The following is a 22,113-nucleotide window of genomic DNA, read 5'->3' as shown; positions in this document are numbered from 1 at the left end:
CTGTAGGCAACTTTTTCAGAGTATTTCAAGGAATAAAACGTGTATTTCACTAGAAACGCAAATGAAAACCCTTCAACACCAACAGGTAGAGGATTTAATCCCAAAGAGGAATAAAAAAACAAAAACTCACACTTCCTTCAGAAATGAGCAAGAGGCATGGGGAAGCCCTTCTATAACATGTCAAAAAGCATAAATGTAAGAATTAAACAAGCATTCCACACTTCTTAGTGGGCTCAGTATCAGCTGGTCTGGTAACATCCTTGCTGTTCCTGAACACTGATGTCATTGCTGTTAAGCACCACAACCATCGATCAGATTGTACCGAAATGCATTTAAAAAAAAAAAAAAGTTTTGATCAAAAAATAGGAGACTATTTGCAACAGTCTCCCTGAGAAGCCTATTAAAATAGTGCTGGCATGTTCAAATTGTTTGGAAAAAAATGTAATTTCTGGGGGACAAAAAAGGAGCAATAAAAATTTTGGATGGCAAGTTATCAGCCTTACCCAAAAATAAACAAATTAAAAAAAAAATAAAGAGTTGTTCAATCACTAAAGTTATTTGCCCTCGATTTTTGCAGGCATTTTTAAAGGTGTTACAAGCTCTTTTACGATGATTACTTTGCTGTATGCGCTACGTTAGACCATTTTATAGAGGTGGGTTCCTTTAACAGTACCGCACAATGTTGGTCATCAGATCAAAAGAAGGGCTGCACTTTGAAAAGGTTTGACCTTTTTTTCCTTTTATAAACCCTGAAAGCACCTCAAGACACGTGGATTTTACGCTATCAAAACAAACTAGAGCGCTGTTTGCAGCAGAGGCCCCTGAAAGGCGAGGCAGGACGACTGGAGGAGGGAAGGCCGAGAGAGCAGAGCCGAGACGAAGAGGTTTGCAGGGCCTGTCCCCAGCAGACCTCTGCCCACAGGAATCCTCCTTTGTGCCCGCCTTGACGCACACAACCTAGAATCCTTCACCTCTCTCACCAAACCCCGTGCAGCAATATCGTAAGGAGGAGGAGGAGGAGAAGAAGAAGAAGAAAAAAAAACAGTTCTGGGATTTGGGGGAGAGGCTTTCCCTGCCAGAGAGAAACGACCCGGGAGAGGCGCGCCGGCAACGCCCCGCACGGCGCAGCGACCAGCGGCGAGGACCTTAAAATGGCGCCCGTGGGGGAGGAGAGTCACGGCGAAACTGCGCAACAAACGCTGGCAGGAAGCCAGACAGCGCCATCTTCCCGGCTCGCTCCCACTCCCACACGCACCGGGAGCCGCTCGGCACAGGCTGCCAGCCGAGCCCGGGCACGGCCGGAGCGGTTGCCGGCCGCCCTCTGCCCTGAGCCGCCCTCCCTTCAGCCTCAGAGCCCCGAGGAGACGAGGAGCAAGCGGCTGGCGGCAGAGAAGCAGGGAGAAAAGGAAAGGCCTCAGCGTCTCTTTCCTTCCCCCACTGGTTATTTAATAACAGCTCCAAGTAAATTTTAACGTGTCTTTGGGGCGTCATGCTCTTTTTGCCCGGTTTTTCATGTTAGCAGATCGCCATGATCCGTAAGTGAATTTTACAATGGGTAGGAAAAGCAAATTAAAACCGGATACTAAAGCTTCCCATAACGCAGCAAAAGGGAGCTCCGAGGACTGCAGAAAATCCCCTCCGCAACCCACCAACCATTGGTTTTATCCACAAGTAAAAAAACTATTTATAAAACGCTTTTTCTCCTGCGGAAGACAGACCCAGCCAGCACAAATAAACAGATTCGCATCTACCCAAAAGGAAAACCAAACGGGTTACTCCAGAAAGAGGCGGTTTATTGTTATGTTTAAATAGCCACACTGCAGTTAAATACTCTCTCTCCAGAAAAAAATAAAAAAAAAGTACTAATAAAGACACCGCGGCAGACTCGATCCCGAAGCGGAGGAAAAAGCGCCTTAGCCCAGACCTACCGCCCAAGCCTTTCGCGCACACACAAAAAGGAGCGCCGTCTCCATTCCGGGTTTAAAAGCGGGAGGCACAGAGCAATTCAGAGGAAATTGCAAATAAAGAACCAAACAAATCAAATCAAATCTAGTGGCGGCACCGAAAACGAGGAAACGAGTGAAAAATAAATCCCCAGAAGGCACAAATCTGAGACACAAGCTCAAAGAAATGACAGGATTAGGGTGGTGGCGAGTGGATGGGGGAAAGGAAAAAATCGAGCCAGGACTGAAAAAGAAAAAAAGAAAAGAAAAATCCTTCCCAGCTCCACAGCCAGGAGAGAGACGAAGTGTCTCCATTTTCCCGAGGAGGAGGAAGAAAGAGTGTTTCACAGACCACAGAGCTTTAGAGAAAAGCAAAGAAACGAGGGGGAAAAAAAAAGAGGGAGGAGATTTGAAAAGATTATTTTTCTTTCTCCCTCACACACTCTCTCTATCCCCCTCTCTCCCGCTCACTCTCTCTCTCACACTCACACATACACATACACACACACACACACACACTCTCTCTCCCTCCTCTCCTCTTTCCATCCCTCTCTTGATGGCCATCAAGGGGGCGGAAAATAAAAAAAAAAAAAAAAAGACAACAACAACAACTAATTTTAAACCGGCTCAATCAATGAGTCATTAAAAGAGATTTTTCTTCCCTCCTCTCCTGAATTTGCATGGCATCAGCAAGAAAAAAAAACCCACCCCAAACCTCTCCCCTCTCTGCAGCTATCAGCCTGGACCTGAAACCTTATCTCTCCCTTCAACCTCCCCCCCCGCCTTTATTTTAAGAAACAACTTTTTTTTTTTTTTTAAGTGCCCTCAGCAGCCACCACCGCCAGCCTCGCTGCAAAAAAAGAAATATATAGTTCATTTCCATGTGAATCCACATCTGCCCAAACAACAGCCACCCACAAAATATCCCTCTTCTTCCTCCTCGTCTCCCCTCTCGCTCGCTCTCTCTCTAGATATATATTTATATACATAGCCCCAGAGCCAATAGCTCTCTGGGCTGAAACCTAATATCCTGGTTTTGGCAACTCCTGGCTGTTAATTTGCTCCTCTTTCTTTTCTGTCTGTCTGGAGATAGATTTCCCCCCTCTCTTTTCCCTCCCCGAAGGAAGGGAGGAAGGAGGTTGTGTGTTTTTTTTTTCCTTGAAATTTTTATCACAAAATTATAATACACTCAAAGGGAAACTCACCGTCATGAAAAAGCAGTGCCTTGTCAACGGGGTTTCTTCGCCATCACATCAGGGGCTGGCAGTGTAGGAGAGAGAGAGGGAGAGCGAGAGAGCGAGGGAGGGAGGGGGGAGAGCGAGCGAGAGAGCGACAGAGGGGGAAAGAGAAAGAGAGCGGAGCGGCACGGCGCGGCACGGCACGGCGCGGCGCGGCACGGCACGGCACCCGGCACGGCTCCCGGCACGGCACGGCACGGCTCCCGGCACGGCTCCGCGCCGCCGGAGCCCCGGCCCGCCGCTCCGCCGCCAGACAATGCCGCAGCGAGCGCGGCGCCACACGCAGCCGCCGGGCTGGCATGGTGACTGCCCGCTGCCGCGCCGCTCGGCCTGCCCTAGCGCAGGCCCTGGGACAGCTGCGGGGTCGGGGTGGTTGTTAGCAGCCCCCCCCCCCGCCGCCTCCAGAAATCCGTACGGCAGAGCTGAGGTGCTTGCGGTCAGGGAGGAGCCGGGGGGCTTTGGGGTTACGGAGAGCTGGCCAACTGAAAAGTTTGTTTCGCCCGCTTGCCGCCACGTCGAGGTTGTAAACCACTGCGAGACCCCCCGAGGTAAAGCGCAAGGTCACCTTGAAAGAGCTAAGATGGGACCCTCTTGCAAGTGGCAATACTTTAAATGTCTTGCCTGTTTTCTCTCTCATCTCCCGTGGCTGAAACAAAGGGCACGAACTCTAAACGCTATAAAAAGTTTCAGGTAACTAAATGCTTTAAAAAGTTTCAGGTAACTTAAAAATGCCAGTGTGAGTCAAAGCTTACAGCACCAACCCTTCGTTGCTACACTTCCACAGTTTCTCTCACTTAAAAGCATTAGTGGAATAATTTTCTTCAAAGTTTTTTGATGATACAAGGCTAATTGAACAAGATATTCACAGGATTCATTAAAAATACAATTACACATTCTTTACTCAGATGACTGTACAAGCCTTTACATATTTATTGACCTTTACATATTAAAGAAAAAAAAAGCATTGAAAACATATTCTTAACATGAAGAGATAATGTAAGCTAATGGCTTTAAAACAAGAATCTTTTTCAAAACTGTTTTCATGCCGGTACTTGTAATTCCCAAGGTCTTACAGAGAGCGGCCTTTTCTCTTTTTTTTCCTAAAAAAAGTAACTCTTAAAACTCCTTTGAGGAAAAGGTTTAAAGTAGCATTCTTGTTTACTAGCTTTACAGCTCAAAAAATACCCTTTTGTTTTTTAAACACAATGACATGAAAACACGGATGGGCACTGCACTAGGTAGAACTTCAAGTTAACTGTTCATGTTAACAAAAAAGCACCTACTTTTTTTTTATTATTAAAATCTGGTTATATTCAGCCAATTCAGATTATAATATGGGAAGCAAAGGCCAAGTCTGGTCCCAAACAGGCTAAATCAAAGACACACCTGCACTTACTTGCATGCCCACCGCAGAAAATGTAGGTGCAGTTTCAACTCTGAAAGCGGAAAGGCCAGGCCGTAGTGTGAGCCCAGCAGAGCCATCGCGCAGGCTGGACAGGCTGCGCACACACACGGCACTGCGGAGCGGCCAGTTACGAACTTCACTTTTGATAAAGACAGCGCGGGTGTGAATGGTCAACGATATGGATGTGGACACCGCATGCCAAAGAGCTTGGCAGCCTAATTGCTCTTACTGCTGACACTAGCATTAGAAAATCGAAAAGGCCACACTTCAGGGACCCAAACTTCAGCACACGTTTCCAGCGGTAAAATTCTGCTCTGAATGAAAGCCTGCTCAACTTCACTGACTTACGAGAACTTTGCGCAAGTAAGAACCTTTGAACTGGGGAGACACCACAGTTGTTCTTCTGATTTGGTTAACAGGAAGGAACTGCTTCAGAGGGACACCACTCTGAGGCAGATAACTGATCGGTATGCTATCAGCCTCCCAGTCCTACAGAAACTACAAACAGGAAACAGGCAATACAAACACAGAAGAGGAAGGAAGACAATGATTTTGCCTCATCATAAGAAACACAAGGAAGCCTCTGTAAATTGTCAAAGATTATACCATAATTTACACTTATTTTCCCCAAATGATGTTTAAAAGCAGCACTGGCAATAACCTTGCTAGGCAGGGACAGTACAAAAATGGAAGAAATGATGTCTCCACAGTGAGGCACCTGAAGCTGTACCATTTCTCAGGATCTACACAAGTCGGCGAGCTTATGGTTGAAAACCCTTTACATTGCCACTGAGTGGGCAAAGTCAAACCAGAACCCACTAAAGCTTTGTGTGTTTTCTGCAGAAGCAAATTTGCATGTAATTCTATATTTACTGCATCTGTTCAGAAACAAATTTGACTAGGTAGAAACAGTTACTTTAAAAAAAAAAAAGAATCAAGAGTTGGATGTGACTTAGGTCACACTGAAATACACCCTTAAAGCAAAATTAATGTTACCTTCAATAATAAGAAGTTTGAATTCGGTCTTCAGCTGCACTGTACTCACTTGCTGGTGTACAACAGAATTTTCCAAGCCACTTCTGTAAAGTTGTACTTTTGTGATGAGCTACTCATGCTTTTTTTTAAGAGGATCACATGATGCATCTGAACTATCGTTGCCCCAGGAGCTCCCCCTCTTCTCACTGCCTTACTGCATTAGCGCTGAAGACCCCAATGCGTCAAAATTCTTATACCCCAAGGTCACCTGTCCAGAGCTGTCCTTTTCAACCAGCCCTATTCTCCAAATTGCATGCAATGCACATTCGGTTGCTGTCTGTCTGTAGCTTCCTCAATCACATTCATTCATTTTCTCATTCATTTTTATGTAGCAGCTTCAGGAGGAGTAGGGGAAAATACGAAGAAAGACCAGTGTCAAAAAGGAATAGGAAAAATCTTCGGAAGACAGACATTGGCGTAGTAATTCTTACGTACAGCCACCGGGAACACAGTGTGCACCCGTCACACAACATAATACTTGGCTATATTTTGACATCCGCTGTCAAACTATGACCATGCAATTTGACAACTCCTGCTCTCATAAGTGTGCAAAGACACCAAATCACATTTGGAGTGAGCTGAGATACGTAGCCCTGAAACAACAGAATGTGTAGAAGCAAGAAGTAGGCTTAGCTACTGAGAGGAGGAACATAAGGGGCTACAAAACTCTCCCCATTCATTTTGTCCTCCGGTTTCTCCTAGGTCAAGAGCCCATTTCTCCACCTCTACACGGCAAACATTCTTATTCTTGTGCAAGCCTACATTACCACCCCAAAAGCAAATCACGAAGCAGAAGATTCATATGAAAGAATTTAAGGACTAAGCGTTAAATGAATGAATTCCACAGTCATCCTAAGACTCCTGCATGAATAGTTGTTTTGTATCCTCGACCCACTGCACCCTCTCTGAGCAATATCGGATGGAAAAGAATGTCATTTACTCCACTGCAGTCTTGCTTTCCTCGCACTGAGTGTAGATTGCAGACTACTTCAGCTCTATTTACGGCTCTTCTTCCTCCCGTTCTTCTTTATCCCTTCATCCCTTAATATGTTTCTTGTGTGAGCTGATCAGCAGATGCAACACTTCAACTGCATATTGCTTTTAAGAATTACTAATTTAGATGAGCATAAATAACTCTGAGCTTGAAGGCACAGAAACAAATAGGTCATCATTAGAAGCTACAAGCAATACAGAAGTAGAGGTCACAGCACTTGAAAAGTAGGGCACTCATATAGTGCCAGGAAGGAAGACAAGAAATTCAACTTTGAATGTAAATGCAACATGCCATGTGAAAAATTCAGTTCTTTGATATCCATATGAACTGCCAAATTTTGAATAATTATACCACCACTACTTAGAGGACGCACCAGTAAAATTTTCCTAAGCATTACAAATCACTGCACCAAGCCTGTCTGAATTTAAGAAGCGATTGGACTGTGCACTTAGTCACATGGTCTAAACTTTTGGGTAGACCTGTGCAGTGCCAGGAGTTGGACTTGATGATCCTTATGTGTCCCTTCCAACTCGGGATATTCTATGATTCTAGATGTCAATCAATCATAGAAAGCATCTTTTCAATACTAGAACCATTAAGGTTGGAAAAGACCTCCAAGATCACCTGGTCCAACCAGCCCCCTACCACCAGTGTCACCCACTAAACCATGTCCCCAAGCACCACGTCCAACCTTTCCTTGAACACCCCCAGGGACGGTGACTCCACCACCTCCCTGGGCAACGTCCCAATGCCTGACTGCTCTTTCTGAGAAGAAATGTCTCCTCATTTCCAACCTGAACCTCCCCTGGTGCAACTTGAGGCCATTCCCTCTAGTCCTGTCACTAGTTACCTGTGAGAAGAGGCCGACCCCCAGCTCCCCACAGCTTCCTTTCAGGGAGCTGCAGAGAGCACTAAGATCTCCCCTGAGCCTCCTCTTCTCCAGACCAAACAACCCCAGTTCCCTCAGCCGCTCCTCACAGGACTTGTGCTCCAGGCCCCTCACCAGCTTCGTAGCCCTTCTCTGGACACGCTCCAGGGCCTCGATGTCCTTCTTGTAGTGAGGGGCCCAAAGCTGAACGCAGTACTCGAGGTGCGGCCTTGCACAAAACATTACCCATAAAATGAGTGTCATAATTGCGTAACGTAATACACAATAGCTGCATGACTCCAGTATCAGTCTCCACGTCAAACACAGGACCACCTAGCCAATACGTGACCAGAAGGGTGATTGGTCAGGGTGTAGGTAGCAAGAGGAGGTAACTAAGAACGAGAGATTTACACCGATACCAGAAGAAAGAAAGGTTTATGTGACCGGAGGTTGTGTGAAGGCCAACAGGGCTGTTCCGTGGTGAATCATGAACAAATTCTGGAGAGGTAGATCTGAGCTATGAAAGGTGATCAGTAGAAACAAAAATGTAGTGACTGAACCTCTCATTGAAACAAATTACAATGGAAAACTATTAGTGGAACAGATCAAGAATAACTATATCATGCTCCAGGTTATTTAAATGGAGTCTCATTCTTCAGTTTAGAGTACCTTAAAAAGGAGAATTGAATTTGAAAGATTAATAACTCTCACTCCCGAGTTAAAATAATCTTAAGACCTTCAGCCACTAGAGTGTACTGAGAAAAAAACACCTCTGAAGAGATAGAGCTTTACTACATCTGGAGAAATAATCTTCAACAAATAACACTGCCAAAATTTGTAGAAGAAATTTAAACTACAAAACAATGGCAGAAAATTGGGAGGAGATTGTATAGTATTAATAGCTAGTTTAGCATAGACAAATTGGAACAAATCAGGTAAATAAGGATACAGAAATACATGAAAACATATTAATGAGCAGACAGGCACAAGGCTTAAAAGTAAAATATTGGTAGTAGTTGAAACAGCAGCCAGGCAATGAAGCTAACAAAAGGGCCATTCCTTATACAACTGAGGTGCCATGGATTTAAAAATAATAATAATTTTAAAAAAATGTTAATGGAAGGAACCTAAGTACAAAATGCAGATCTAAAGCATGAAACCAGGCATTACAGGGATCACAGAAACACAGTGAAATACTAAGTCACTCCAAAAGTATTCATGTTCAGGAAAGAAATACAAGCTTGCTAAACTATCCTTTATAGTTTAGATAAAAAGAAAGTCTTAATTAAAGAAGGGACATTATGAATAAAGCTTCATCTAAGTCACAACTTCTGAGAAAAAATGGTTTTACTTGTATATTTATGGAGCTCTGTTAGAAACCAACAGTATAAGATTTGGATATGAATTAAGATTGCTGTATTATAAGTCTCAATATTATCGTTAGAAGGTTCATCAACATGAATGGAATTTATTTTCTCAGACTTTCTTTAGAAATGAAGGTCAAGTGCTACTAATATGAGGAAGCAATCCTTCAAAATGATAACTGCCAGATTTTTTCATTGGATAAGCAAAAGGAAAAAAGGAAAAAAAAAGGTTTAGTTTTGTTAACTAATGAATAAACTATAGGAGAGCTTACAGAGAATCAGTAAACTTGGATAAAACTATTTCAAGTTCATTCCATTAAAGTTACTCAGAAAGAGAAATGGAATAGGTTTGCAACTAAGATTCATAATTCCAAAAAACTGGAAAACTTTGAAGCACTATTGAACCTAAGCAGTCCATTGAACTGGCTAGTCCAGTAACTGAACATACTTTTCTGAAATGCCTTAAAAAAAAAAAAAAAAAAAGACATTTAAAGTAAGGCACTGAAAAAAAATCTCCTAGGGAGGAACTTCAGAACTAATAACTACCTCAAAGGATGCATAGAATAAGCAGAGAGTCCGTAAGACAGCATCTGTCATTTACATTCTTGGGTCTTTGGAATTTAATTAGGTCAATTAGCAAGTTAGGGTCCTAAGTACCAGTTAGAAGCTAGAGCTGGACCAAACCTAAGATCTCTTCTTTTCTTGAGCTTTTGTGTTGAGTGTATCTGGGCCTCGCTCTATTAACCTGTTAGTGCCTCTTGCCATAAAATGGTACACTTTGAAGTCCGTCTCGGCCTTTGGAGGATAGCTCATTTTCACAGAAATGAATTTGTTTCTCCACCTCTGGCACTGGAAACACCAGGCTCTTGGAAGGGACCAGCTCAGACTTGTTTCAAAACAAGTGCACCTTGACTGGTCGGAATATAATTAGTATCTTAAGCATTCCCAAGGATTACATTTCAAAGCTTTTGCATTACTCACTGCAATTAAGATGCACCAAATAAGTTTTACAGTTGTTGTTCCAACTCTCTAATCAGTGATTTAAAAAGTACACATATTTTACATTGTCTTGCCTTCCCATATGGCCAAATATATAAAGAATATCATATTAGTTCAAACAAAAGCTTTAAAAAAAAATGGTATGCCAATCATGTTAAAGGAACTTGTTAATGTTTTTTCAAGAGAACACAAAAAAATACAGAGCCTTGACAGTCTCTTTTACTGAAGCCCCAATACACCATGAAAAATGTAGTCAAACAGTATCTTCAATGAATAGCTTACATCTAACGTGGCTGATCACAGTGCCAGAAAAGTTCAAAGAGGCCGTGCGAAAACTGGCAGTAGAATACTACTGGAAGTTGTGGAAGTCAGTGAAGTACCTACTTTGTAGCCAGAAGTAATTACGTTCATCTGCTAATCTCTTCTGGAGAAGCTCAATCGCACAGGCATTCAGAGATCCCATCTAGCAGATAAGAACTCCATACAAGACACAGGCTGCTGCTTTTCTTGAAAACACAGCTAAAAGATGAAACAGCACTTTTGTGTTTTATAGTGCAACACACATATATTGCACTCTTTGAGATAAAAATGCTGGTGCTGGCGTATGTACCAATGATAAGGAATAGCTGTATTTTCTTCCTTCCTCTGTTTGAGAGAACGCAAACCTACATTTCAAGACTATACCACAACTATAAAGTTCTTAGTTTTCACAAGCTCAGGAACCTCAGGTTCAAGAATCCACTGTGTGGATTCTGAACTGACACCCGGTTGCCTCTATTGATCTTGCATTTATTTCTCTTTCTTATTAAAATAATGATGGAATGAGACAGTATATTGAACCCTCACTCAAACTACGCAATGCACCTCACTTCAAGAAGACTGCTAGTTAATGCTGTTGACTTAGTTTAAATCAGTACAATATTTCCAGGTAGACAGCATTTGAGAGTTATATCCATGTGATAGGATTTAAGCCTAGAAGCATGTGTAGCAAAGCTTATTTTTTGGAGTTCCACAGCGCTTTGGCAGTTCCAAGTAAGCATGTGCAACCTGCAACTTCCCATAAGACAAATAACAGTATATAGCCCAAGCAATAGCAAAAGATGTTACTGAGACGAGTATTAACTACTTCCAAAGCAGGGAGGAACTAAAGCGTGTCCAGGGGGAAAAATAAATAAATAAATTATAGGCAGAACTATGTACCTGGCTTTTATCCAGTATTCTCAAGCAGCTAGACTGCTTGCAGCAGCTAACCAAAGTGAGTCCAAGCCCAAGCTATAAGGCTGATATTTAGGTGTGGTTACTGCTTGGGAAATTGTAAATCCTCTATTTTCTATGGCTTATACTGGAACATGTTAAACAGCCTTAAAACATAAATGTTGCTGCCAGCAAAGTCAGGAAGAAAATTGTCAGCCTTTGCTTACCACAAAATATATATATATACACACCAATATCAATTATACCAAAACCCCAAATTGTAAGTGTGGAAAGTAATTTTGGAGTATCAAGATGAGATGGTTGGAAGAATTTTATTGCTCCTTTTTGGATTTTTCATTATGGTCATACACTTTACTGTCTTGTATCTGGGGTTATTTTACTTCTAACCCCAAAATAATTTGTGTGCATTAGCAATGTGAAAAGATTCCAATCTCTCCCTGAAGCTTCTATTCACAAGTGTACTTGGTCCTCATTAACTGAAACCTTCAATCAGCTCTAGAAAAAAAAAATTAAAAATCTATCTTTCTGAGTGACTGAATGCCATAAAAAATAATCATTATACTGCAGCATAAAATATAGAGTTACATTTTTTGACGAGTGCACATTAGTGTTTGCTTGTAAATTTTTCATGTATAAATGTATTTTACACGTTGTATTTCATCCGCATGGTCACATCTCTTTAAAAATAACAAAGCCATACTCCAATAATATTTACACGCTCTGAAAAAACAGCAGAAGTCTGTTTTTCTATGAATATTCTCATGTATGGGATAAGAACTTGCATCACTGCTACTATCAGTATTATCTACACTGGTGGGAGTAAAAAGGCCTGCTAAGAAACTTACACCCCTTTCCTATGAAACAAGATAGAAATAAGGATTGTTTTTGTCTTACAGTGAATTAATTGTACATTTACATTACTGCAGGTACTGCAGGAGAGGATTTGACTATTTAATAGCAAAAATGCCAAAGACTTACCAAATGCATCATTTAAACACACTGGTAGAGAAAAACAATCACGTGGGAATGCTTCAAGATTTCCTTCTCTTTTTCATGACCAAGCATTCTCCTTTTCTATGCCATAAGAGCTTTTCATTGTTATGACTTAAAGCCTCAAACTTCAGAAGCAAAGCTCTGTACAGGTTAACTTGGCAGCAGTGAGACAGCTCGGTGCCGTAACTAACGCATTGAACACCACACTGCCCACCCTTACTCCACCACCCTTACAGACCATCACCTCCGGCTTGCTGTGGGTCAATATACAAATACTTCGCAATGACCTTGCAGTACTTTGCACGCTCTACCAACCTACTCTACCAGGCAGCTTCTCGGCATCCCTTCATTTTATATTTTGTGAATGACAAAGAAAGTATTCTATATTTTAGCGCAAGCCCCTTGTGCATTGCAAGTATTACGGGCATTCGCCGCCCTTTCTTCTGTCACCCTAACCGGGCTGACATTGCGTGTGCAGGTACTCCTACCCTCTAACAACGTTACACCATGTCTGACACGGAAATTTAGCCGTGTTTCTCAAGAGACAGGCAACGACGGCAAGCTTTTGATGCTCACTTTATGCGACGGAACAATCCCAATACTTCCAAGGAAAAAATGATGAGGGAAAAACCCCTCGTGCCATCACTAGAGGACTGCACATTCGGAATACCCTCTGGGTTATCGCGGTTTTGTACGAGTGGGTAGCTTTAGGTCCTGGTTAGCGTACCAAAGGCAACTTCGAAGTGCCAGGAGAAGGGGTACGGTGTTTGTAGGAGCGGGATTTATGTCCGTGTTTCTCCGTGCTTTGTGTGAACACCCCCTGCGGGAAGTTCGCGTGCCACGCACCCGAGGCGCGGCAGTTCGCAAGGAACACACCAAAGGGCGGCCGTGCCCAGCCGCACTTCGCGCGCGGAGCCCTCGCGGGGCACCGCTCCCCCCCCGCGCCCCCCAAGGACCCGCAGCCCCTCGGTGCGAGGGGCACGGCACGGCACGGCACGGCACAGCAGGGCAGGGCAGGGCAGGGCAGGGGCCGCCAAGGGCAGCGGCCGCCCCTCCCCAGCCCTCCCCTCAGCGGGGCCGCGCCCACCACAGCGCCCTCCCCCTCCCCCCCAACGGCCAACGGCCGCTGCGCGCGCGGTCGGAGAGGGAGGGGCGGGGCGAAGGGGCACTTCCGCGCGCGCACGGCGCGGGGAGGGGCGGGGCGGGGAGGGGAGGGGAGGGGAGGGGAGGGGAGGGGAGGGGGCTTGCAGGCCGGCGCGAGGCCGAAGCCCGCGGGGCGCCCGCCGCCAGGACTCACCCATCCCGCAGCGCGGCGCCGGCCCCTTTAAGAACCGCCCGGGGCTCCTCCCTCCCGCCCGCCCCGCCCCTCCCCGCCCGGCCAATGGGCGGCCGCGACGCCAGAGGGGCCGCGGGAGGCCGGCGGGCGGCGCGCTGAGGGGAGGCGAGCGGACAAGATGGCGGCGGCGGCGGGACGGGCGGCGGCCGCGGCGGCGGAGGAGCCGCAGGCCCCGGGCCCGGTGCTGCCGGAGCGGCTGCAGCGGCGCGAGGCGGAGCGGCAGCAGGGCGTGGAGCGGCAGCGGCAGCAGCGGGAGGCGCGGGCGGTGCAGGAGGAGCGCAGCGAGTTCGTGCTGGCCGCGCTGGGCCGGGAGCGGCAGGCCGTGGAGGAGCTGCTGGCGGCGGGCCCGCCGGACGAGGCGGCGGCGCGGCTGCAGGCTCTGCAGAAGCTGCTGACGGACAGCGTGCGCTGCCTGGCGCCCTACGACCTGCGCCAGGCGCAGGAGGCCGTGGCGCGGCTGCAGGCGGCGCTGGCGGCGCGGCGGCAGCAGCTGCAGCCCAAGAAGCGCTTCGCCTTCCGCGCCCTGCGGAAAGGAGCGGCCCCAGGCGCGCAGCCCGGCCCCGCCGAGTCCGCGGACGAGCCCCCGGCCCCCTGCCGCGGCGTGGCCGAGGGGGAGCCGGGCGGGCCCCCGCTGTGCGGCTTCAGCGGCGCCGAGGGCCGGGAGCTGGAGCTGGGGCCGGAGGAGCTGCTGCAGCGCGACGTGGTGCTGGCCGAGCTGCGCGGCTGCCGGGTGCGGCTGCGGGGCAACGCCAACACGCTGCGGGTGCGGGACTGCCGCGGCTGCACCGTGCTCTGCGGGCCCGTGTCCACCTCCGTGCTGGTGGACGGCTGCAGCGAGTGCCAGCTGGTGGTGGCCTGCCAGCAGCTCCGCACGCACCGCACCCGCGACAGCCGGTTCTACATACAGGTGACCAGCCGGGCCGTGATCGAGGACTGCACCAAGGTCTCCTTCGCGCCCTACGCCTGGAGCTACCCGGGGATCGAGAGGGATTTCGAGTCGTCCGGGCTGGACAGAAACAGAAACAACTGGAACCTGGTGGATGACTTCGACTGGCTGGCGAGCGACAAGCCTTCGCCCAACTGGTGCCTCATCCCTGAGGAGGAAAGGGTCAGCTGCTGGGACTGACCGCGGGGGCAGCTTGGTACCTACCGATCGAGAAATCCTGATGTAGATGCATTGATTCATAAGCAGGAGGACTTCAGCCCTGATAGGCCATACAGTGATTGCAGGTGGTATTTAAATTGTGGGTTAGAATGTATGACTGGCCTCATTAACCAAAAAGCACCAGTCAGATGTAGTTTACTGTTCTTAAGCAATTTACTGCTATAATCTTTATATTTCACTGTGGAATTAGCCAACTACTGTGGTACCTCATTGCTGAGCTTTTTGAATTAAGGTGGGGCAAGGGGCACCAGTACACAAATAACAGCGAGCCTCTGTTAGAGCTGTTATGCTGCTTTCGCTCACCCAGACAGAATCTGAATTATGTGCAAGCAGTACAAGTTGGAGTCAGGCGAAAAGACCAAATGCCTAATCTGTCCTGTTTTTGTGGTGCTGAAATTACAGACCAGTCATGGGTATGGGGGAGATGACTTCGGTGAGGCAACAGAGACAAAAGATGAAAGGGGGATGTTTTATAGAGGGGAACAGTGTATCAGACAGGTGAACAAGGCTCTGATGTAACTGGGAGCCAGGTTCTGCTGATGGGTGATACCTGTCAGTTGTCTTTATTTAGACTTAAGCAAGATAAAGAGAAAAAAGTCTAATGAAAACTGAATGCTCTCCCACTATGTTAATGATTGAAATGAGCAAACCTGTAGAGGATACATAAATATTGAATCTTCACAGACTGAAAATCCTATGTGAAAGGATGCTCCTTCTGTAAACAGTTTTAACTTGAAACAAAACCAGATGTGGGCAGACTTCCTAGGGCACGCAGGAGGTGCTGGTGAACATGACAGAAGCCTCAGGGCAGAGATGGCCGGGTGCATCCCCCTGGTTAGTCTGTCGTCTGTGTACCAGCCAGCAGGCTTGGCGGTGATCACAGATAAAGGTGATCATAGATCATCTCTCTGCCTCTGCATATCAAGTGCAACGTTGGCAGAGGGAATTAAAATGTGACAAGCATGTTATTTCAGTTCTAAAAGAGTATGTTATCTTACATAAAGGCCCTTAGTGCACAGTGACTTCTCAAGTCTATTTCTTCTGTCAAGTTCAATACCAGTAAAAGTATCAGTGTTATTTTTTTTTTGTACAGTTACCTGTTAATGGTGAAATAACCAGTATCCAAAAACAGTCCTTAGCTTGTGACACTTTACAAGGAATTACCTTGCCTAAGAAGTGGCTCAGAATTGTATTTAAGAACTCTGCAAAATATTTGTTGCCCTGTCGTATGTGCCTCTAATGGAAAATGAATACTAATTAAACCATCAAAAACGGCATCGTTGCTATGAGAAACTTGAAACTTCACTTGAGTACTTGACTGCTTTTGAGCAACAAAAAAAACTTAATTTGTTTTCAGCATATTTAATTTAAAGGAGAAAGAAAAGTTTTTTTTTATATATTTTTCACAGCTTTTCAGTTTTGTTTACTTTTGTTATGTCTACTTTTTGTCTGAACTGGATTTTGCATTTCAAATATATTTTGTTTTGGATGGAGTTGTTTCTTCCCTGGTGATTTTTCTCTGCATTGACAACATCATAAATTGATTTAAAGAAAACACTCTTAGTCATGCCTTAATGTATGGAGCTGTTAACGTCTGGTGTCAAAGGGATATGATTAGATGAAGTCTCAAACTAGATGGAGTCTCTTAAATTAGATGGATGTGTTGAAATTAAGTACAGAGCCTGAATGTGTAGCTAATATTTCTTCCCCACGCTTCCTAGTAGTGACAAATCAATCTCTTCAGCATCCTCTAGTCTAGCAGTAGCAAACTGTTGGGCCTGTAAAAAGCACAGAGATGGATTTGTTCTGCTGGGCAGAGGCTGTGTAAGCATTGTGTTCGTGTCCTGTGCTGCCAGACACGGGCTCAGCTGGACGCCTGGGTACTGCCTCTGGGCTGCAGCGGGTATCGGGGACGTGCGCTTCTCAGAGACTTCACAAACTGGCTTGTAAATGTGTAGCTGCGTGAGCTGTCCCTCCTTAGTTCATGGTGGTGTCTGAAAAAAAACAGAACAAGTTAAAAACACAGAATTTAGACTTAAACTTGGGTCCAAAAACTCCTTTTTCAAAGGTCAGTTATTGAGATCTGAGTTCTCACACATTCCTCTTCTCAAAGTACTTTTGTCAAACCGAAATTACTAGGTAATACCCTTCAGGAATATAACTCTAGAGCAAATTGTTGAAGATGTTCCGGGCAATTACTTTCCCATAAGAAGTTTAGCGTTACTTTTGTAATATAAAACAGGTAAATGAATCATTTTCTCTAGCATGACACGAGTCAAGAAAATCCAATTTCAGAACAAGTGTGTGAGAACGGTCAGCCAATTTTTTACATGCACTTATGAAGCTCTTTAATATATACACAGGTAATTGCACATTTCCATGCACTTTAAAAAAAAATGTTCATTCCCTAATACAGAATCATTCTAGGAGAAATTTAAACTCCTGAAACAAAAGTGTTACATTAATACTGCAGGATATGAATGCAAGCACTAGAAATTTTTTGCTAGTATATGTACATAGGCTGTGTCAGTATAGAAACTGCAACGTTTCCAAATCTTTCTTATGGAAGGAACAGAAGCACCTATGCATTGTCATCCACTGAGTTATTTTAACAACACCACTTGTAGAAATCCCTGTGTAGGAGGAAATCAGACAGCACAGGCACTGGCAGGTTGTTGTCCGTGTGTCCCAGAAGGAGCGCTTCATGCTGACAGCAGGAGTGCAGGCAGCTCTGGTGTTACTCACCTGTGCGGTAATGGCCAGCCTCCTGCAAGCCTCACCAGGAAGCAAAAGGAGGACTAGCAAGTGCAGCATGAGCAAGAAAGGAACAGCAGCTGAAGTCCCACAAGTACAGTTAGCTACTTGAGAAATCCATTTTCCAGTCAAATTTAGCGTGAAGTGGTAACTCAGATGTATCGAGAATTGCGTACTGATTCACTTTTATTTTTTTTTGACAAAGTTATTTAAAAGCATGGTAGAAGTAAATACATACGAAAATGTTTCACCAGATAGTTATATATATAATAATCATCTTTAAAATTTCCCAGCTGTTACTAAACTAATTTTTTCCTCTAAGATGGAAAAAAAAATCTTTCAGTGATGTACTCAGTGTACATTTCTGGAAATAAGACACCAGGGATACTTCAGCAGCTCTAGACTATAGAGTTGCGTAGACTATTTCATGGGAACCACTTACTGACAAAACACTGAGCACTGTAAGACCAAGAGCCTGGTTCACAAGACTTGCAGCTTGATTGTATTTGTTTACCTTTTGCCTCAACTGCCAAAGAAGGCATCAGCAAAATGCCTTGCTGCCAGCAGGTAAGCCTGAAGCACTTCATTCAAGAGGTCAGAACACTTCTTGAGCACGTACGTGATGAAATAGGTTCACTGAGAGCGCCTGGGTGTAACAAGGCAGGAGTTGCCTGCCATCTTGTCTCTAGATGAGGTGATGACAGAGCAGCTGGTGCATCACATTCGAGCAAACCTCAAAGAGAGTAAGAGTGTCACAAGGTATCCTGAGCTGTTTGGGCAAGCGACTTGGCTACCACGCTGTCCTTCTGAAGCTTGCACTTGAGAGCAATCAGAGGCAGGGCTGGGCAGGGTTCGTGCAGCAGCAGGTCCCAGGAGGTGTGCCGGGCTGTCTCCGTTCTCCTGGGTCAAGGAGACACAATGCCAGCCTGGTCAGAGCTGCTTTGTGCCTCTGCTAATCGCAGCTTGGCGGAGGAGGGCGGCACGTTCCCTTTCTTCCCTCGGTACAACGAGCAATGCTGACATGAAGAAAATTGCCCGCCAGCCTCCTGCAGGCCAGGAGCTGGGATTGCTTTATGGCTAACCTGCTGGAGAGGGCTTGCAAGAATCTCCTCCTCCCGAGGTTATCGTGTTAAGGAGGCTTTGCTCAGCCCTGGGTTGTACGGAGCAGTTTCACGGCTGAGTGGCCAGCCAGTGAATTCAGGCTCACGCTCGTGCTACGGGTGGTGGGGGAGCTGCACCCCAGTCCACGTAACCAGCATAACACGAGACCAGAGTGAATGAAGTCTCCTCAAGGTCTTCAGCCCTGGTTTGTTTCATCACCACCAGAACAAACAAGGAACTTCATTAGAAATACATCCCCTGTAGTAATAACAGCAGCAACTTCTGCTAGGCTTCAGCAGCTGAAAAACAAACGCCTGCCAAGGGCATGGTGTGACTACATCATGAGGATAACAGGAACACTGGCACAATAAAACTAGGTGAAAATTGGCCCTGAACTAATTGGCAGAAAGCTTCTGAACCGTACAGAGCACTGAGGCGTGGAACAGTTTTCCAGAGTCATGAGAGCTAACTCTTAAAACATTTCGAAGAACAAGCTGGTTGGATTGCCTTGCTCTAGCTGGTGACCCTACAGAAACCTGCAGATAAACGTAACTTTGTTAGCAGCAATCTAACTCAGCTTTTTACAGCTCATGTGTCTGCGAACAAAATAGTTTTACTCAAAAAGAGTTCCTCAGCACTATGCAGATCTTTGAGTGTTGGTATTTGTTGATGTTTTGGGTTGAGTGGTGAGAAAACTTAATCCTAGAAAAGCAGCCAAGAGTTTTGCTGTTGGTTCCAGTGTGGCCAGCATTTCACCTGGCCATCGCACCCTGAAAGAGGCTGCCCCCCTTGCCTGCCTGCATGTGGCTCTCTGAATAGCAGGAACACAAGGGAAGCTGTTGGCATTTTCTCTTTATCCAGCCCTGTTTCATTTAGATGGATTCTGGTGTGTGGGCTCTAGCAAAACTGTTGCCTGAAAAAAACAGGTAAGAAGTACACAAGACAATTTCTTACATACTTTTACCCATATATTTGAAAGCTTATATTTATATTTTTTAATTGATTTAAATATATATGTTTTCATTATTTGGGGAATAATTATATATAGACAAGGATTCAGTATCAGTGCCTTTACCTGGAAAAGCTTCAGGTGCTACAAAATGCTTCAACAGCTTTCCGCTAAACAATTCCTGAATTCTTTCCACCAAACATACTGAACCCCAGGCCCCTCCATATCCACCTACCTCTGTCTTTCCAAGCGGATTTCTCCCAGCACGTGGGAGTGGGATCTGAGGGCAAACTTGCTGGATTTGAGAGCTGCCTGCAGACAAGTACACGTCTTTCCCTCCCCTGTGTATCATCCTTGTACTGCTCAGCTCTTCCCTCTTTCCATCAGGCTCTCCCCACTTGTGACTGAGGCTTTTTTTCTGTGCAGCCTTCTTGTTGCAGATCAGACAGCCGCACAAGAGAGCTCATAGGCTGCACTGTTCCAAAAAGCCAATTTCATCATACGCAAGGAAAGATACAAACAGCAAGAAAAGCCTGTGCTACTTGTGGAATTTCAGCGTTTCTTTTCACAACATGATCTAATTTATCTGAGTTCAGGTTCCATCTGTTTTGCTGTTTTCCTGTAATAATGGCTATTGTGATCCTTTTGGAAGCTTCTTTAAATTCCCAACATATTTCTTCCCTGTTTCTGCAAATACAGATGTTGATTTATAAGTTATTTTTTCAGCAGTGAGCAGTACACCCTAGGCATCACAATAATACAAATAAATTCTCACAATGAGCATCTTGTGGTCCAAGAACAGACTGCGTTTTCAGAGCACACTGTGGATAAAGGATGGGCGAAGTGCTGGGAGCTGCCCAGAGCAAAACCATGCTGAAGACCCCAGTGTATGCCCCAGCGCTGTTGGGGAACCACAGGGGTCGGTGCCCCTCCTCGCCTTTCCCGGGACACACAACAGCCCAAGCACTGGATTTAGCCACTTGCCTCCGTTCCCAGCCTCAGGACCTGCAGGCACTTCACGTGCCGCAGACAGGGCAACCCACACTGGTGTACGCAGGAGGGACAAGTCACAAGTCAGACTTGTTCCTCCTCCTGTGATCCATATACTCTGGCACAGCCATTTCATCGCGCTGTGCCTCAGGACCGTCCCTGTACACACCACGTGGTTATTATCCCAAACAAATCCATGAACAACAGCACAGAAACAAATTTCTTAGCTCCGCACAACAACCTCCTACGGCAGTTAAAACAGGCACCTTCATCCTTGCAGTGACACCTAACCACTTCTAAAGGAAAAAAGAAAAAAAAAACAAAAAACAACCACCAAGAAATAAGAAAGCCAACTGTTTCATATCATAGAGCAGCATGAAAGAAGCAGATTAGGCCAGGAAATTATTTTTATTACCAACTAAAAGCACTTTCATGATTTAGGCATGTAGGGTATACCTGTATAAAGGGAATTTGCCTTTTACATTTCACATTCCTGAAGACTTGGTAAGGAGCATGGTAGGTCCAGGGCTGGGCAGCAGACTGCATAGCAAATACCAGATTGAATCAGTTGTATTAAAGATACCTTTTTCCTCTCCCCCAACATTAACCGGTAATGTTGGTTATATTTAGGTTAGCTTTTTTGGAAAAGTACCAGTATTACGTTGTTATCAGTAGATATTACAATTCTGAAACAATATTTTGAATTTGAACACTTCCACAGGAAGTCCTAGCAGATCAATAATCATTTGAATATTTTATCTTAACATTGTTTTTTCTCTGGAACAGCGTATGAATTATATATTTGAGTTTAATATGCAACCTCTGAGGAGACCATTAACTCAAACATCCTTACTGCAATTAGCCTTTGTCTTCTACGGATCAGTTTCAAGATCTTCTATTTGAAATAGGAGGAGGTAGTAAATTTACCCATTTAAAGGCCAGTCCCAGCCAAGGTAAATATTTACAAGAAGAGCAGATTACATGCAAAAACATCTTTCTTTGCCATGCTGTCCACACCCTGAGCCACTTTTTTTATGATCCCCCTTAACCCTCCTCTTCCCTATGTTACTGTGCTGGAGACACCCCTCAGCTCACCAGTTTGCTGAAGGTCACACAGGGTTTGCCACCTCTGTCCGGGATGAGCTGGAAACACCAACTCTCCATTTTTTAAGCACTGACTTCATTTTTTTTTTAAGCAAAAGCATGTGAATTACCATCAGTAATCCTCTTTAAAACTTGTCAGTATGGTAACTCAATTTGATAAGTGAGTAGCTTTTACTATACCAAGTTGTATCGGCCCATTGAAACTACTTAAATAAACACAGCAACTATCCAAATCTGGGTTGCTTTAATTGTGCTCATTACTCAAAGTGATGACTTTAAAGGAGTCACCTGAAGTCTCAGAGGCCTGATTGTGAATCACCTTCCTGGGCACCAGGTGATTCAGGGATCATCCCCCAGAAAGTGTTAACCATTTACGGGTGGTTTATCAGGACCTCTCCTGATACCTTCATTAAGGAGAAGAGTAAGGCGGTAGATTTGGAGGCCCCGATGAGCCCTGAAGCTTATGCTACGCGTTCTGTTTCACTAGCTCTTTCCCTGAGGTAACAGGAAACACCGTAGTGCACGCTTACAGTTGCACACACAGTTACTTAACTTCGATTCATCAGATTTACTGTGGGCATCTGAATGTTAAATTATTAAGGTAGCAGGTGCTGAGACTTATCTATGCCCCTGAATACAAACTTCTCAGTACCCAGAGTG

The 22,113-nt window shown here is 45.3% G+C and overlaps 1 protein-coding gene across 13 annotated transcripts in view; it reads right to left on the bottom strand.

Moving 5' to 3' along the window:
* BICRAL (BICRA like chromatin remodeling complex associated protein) overlaps positions 1-21,653 on the bottom strand; it is a 54,411-nt gene extending 32,758 nt beyond the window's left edge. For 2 of the 13 annotated variants that reach the window (XM_080585337.1, XM_080585339.1), the window contains exons 1-3: positions 21,445-21,653; positions 17,824-19,323; positions 13,352-16,549 (exon numbers count right to left, since the gene is read on the bottom strand). In XM_080585337.1, the coding sequence (XP_080441463.1) occupies positions 13,352-14,576 (1,225 nt within the window). In that variant the 5' untranslated portion in view covers positions 14,577-16,549; positions 17,824-19,323; positions 21,445-21,653. Of the gene's footprint in view, positions 1-1,928; positions 2,835-3,148; positions 7,299-13,351; positions 16,550-17,823; positions 19,324-19,594; positions 20,047-20,805; positions 20,890-21,444 lie in introns of those variants that run through there. The other 11 variants (XM_080585344.1, XM_080585345.1, XM_080585343.1 and 8 more) reach the window with 11 other exon arrangements.
* Between the last annotated feature and the right edge of the window lie 460 nt (positions 21,654-22,113).

This window comes from Anser brachyrhynchus, assembly GCF_964034855.1.
Source record: "Anser brachyrhynchus genome assembly, chromosome: 3".
In the NCBI taxonomy this organism is placed as follows: Eukaryota; Metazoa; Chordata; class Aves; order Anseriformes; family Anatidae; genus Anser; species Anser brachyrhynchus.
Note: the sequence above shows the minus strand (reverse complement) of the source record. Positions and strands in the feature narration are given on the sequence as shown.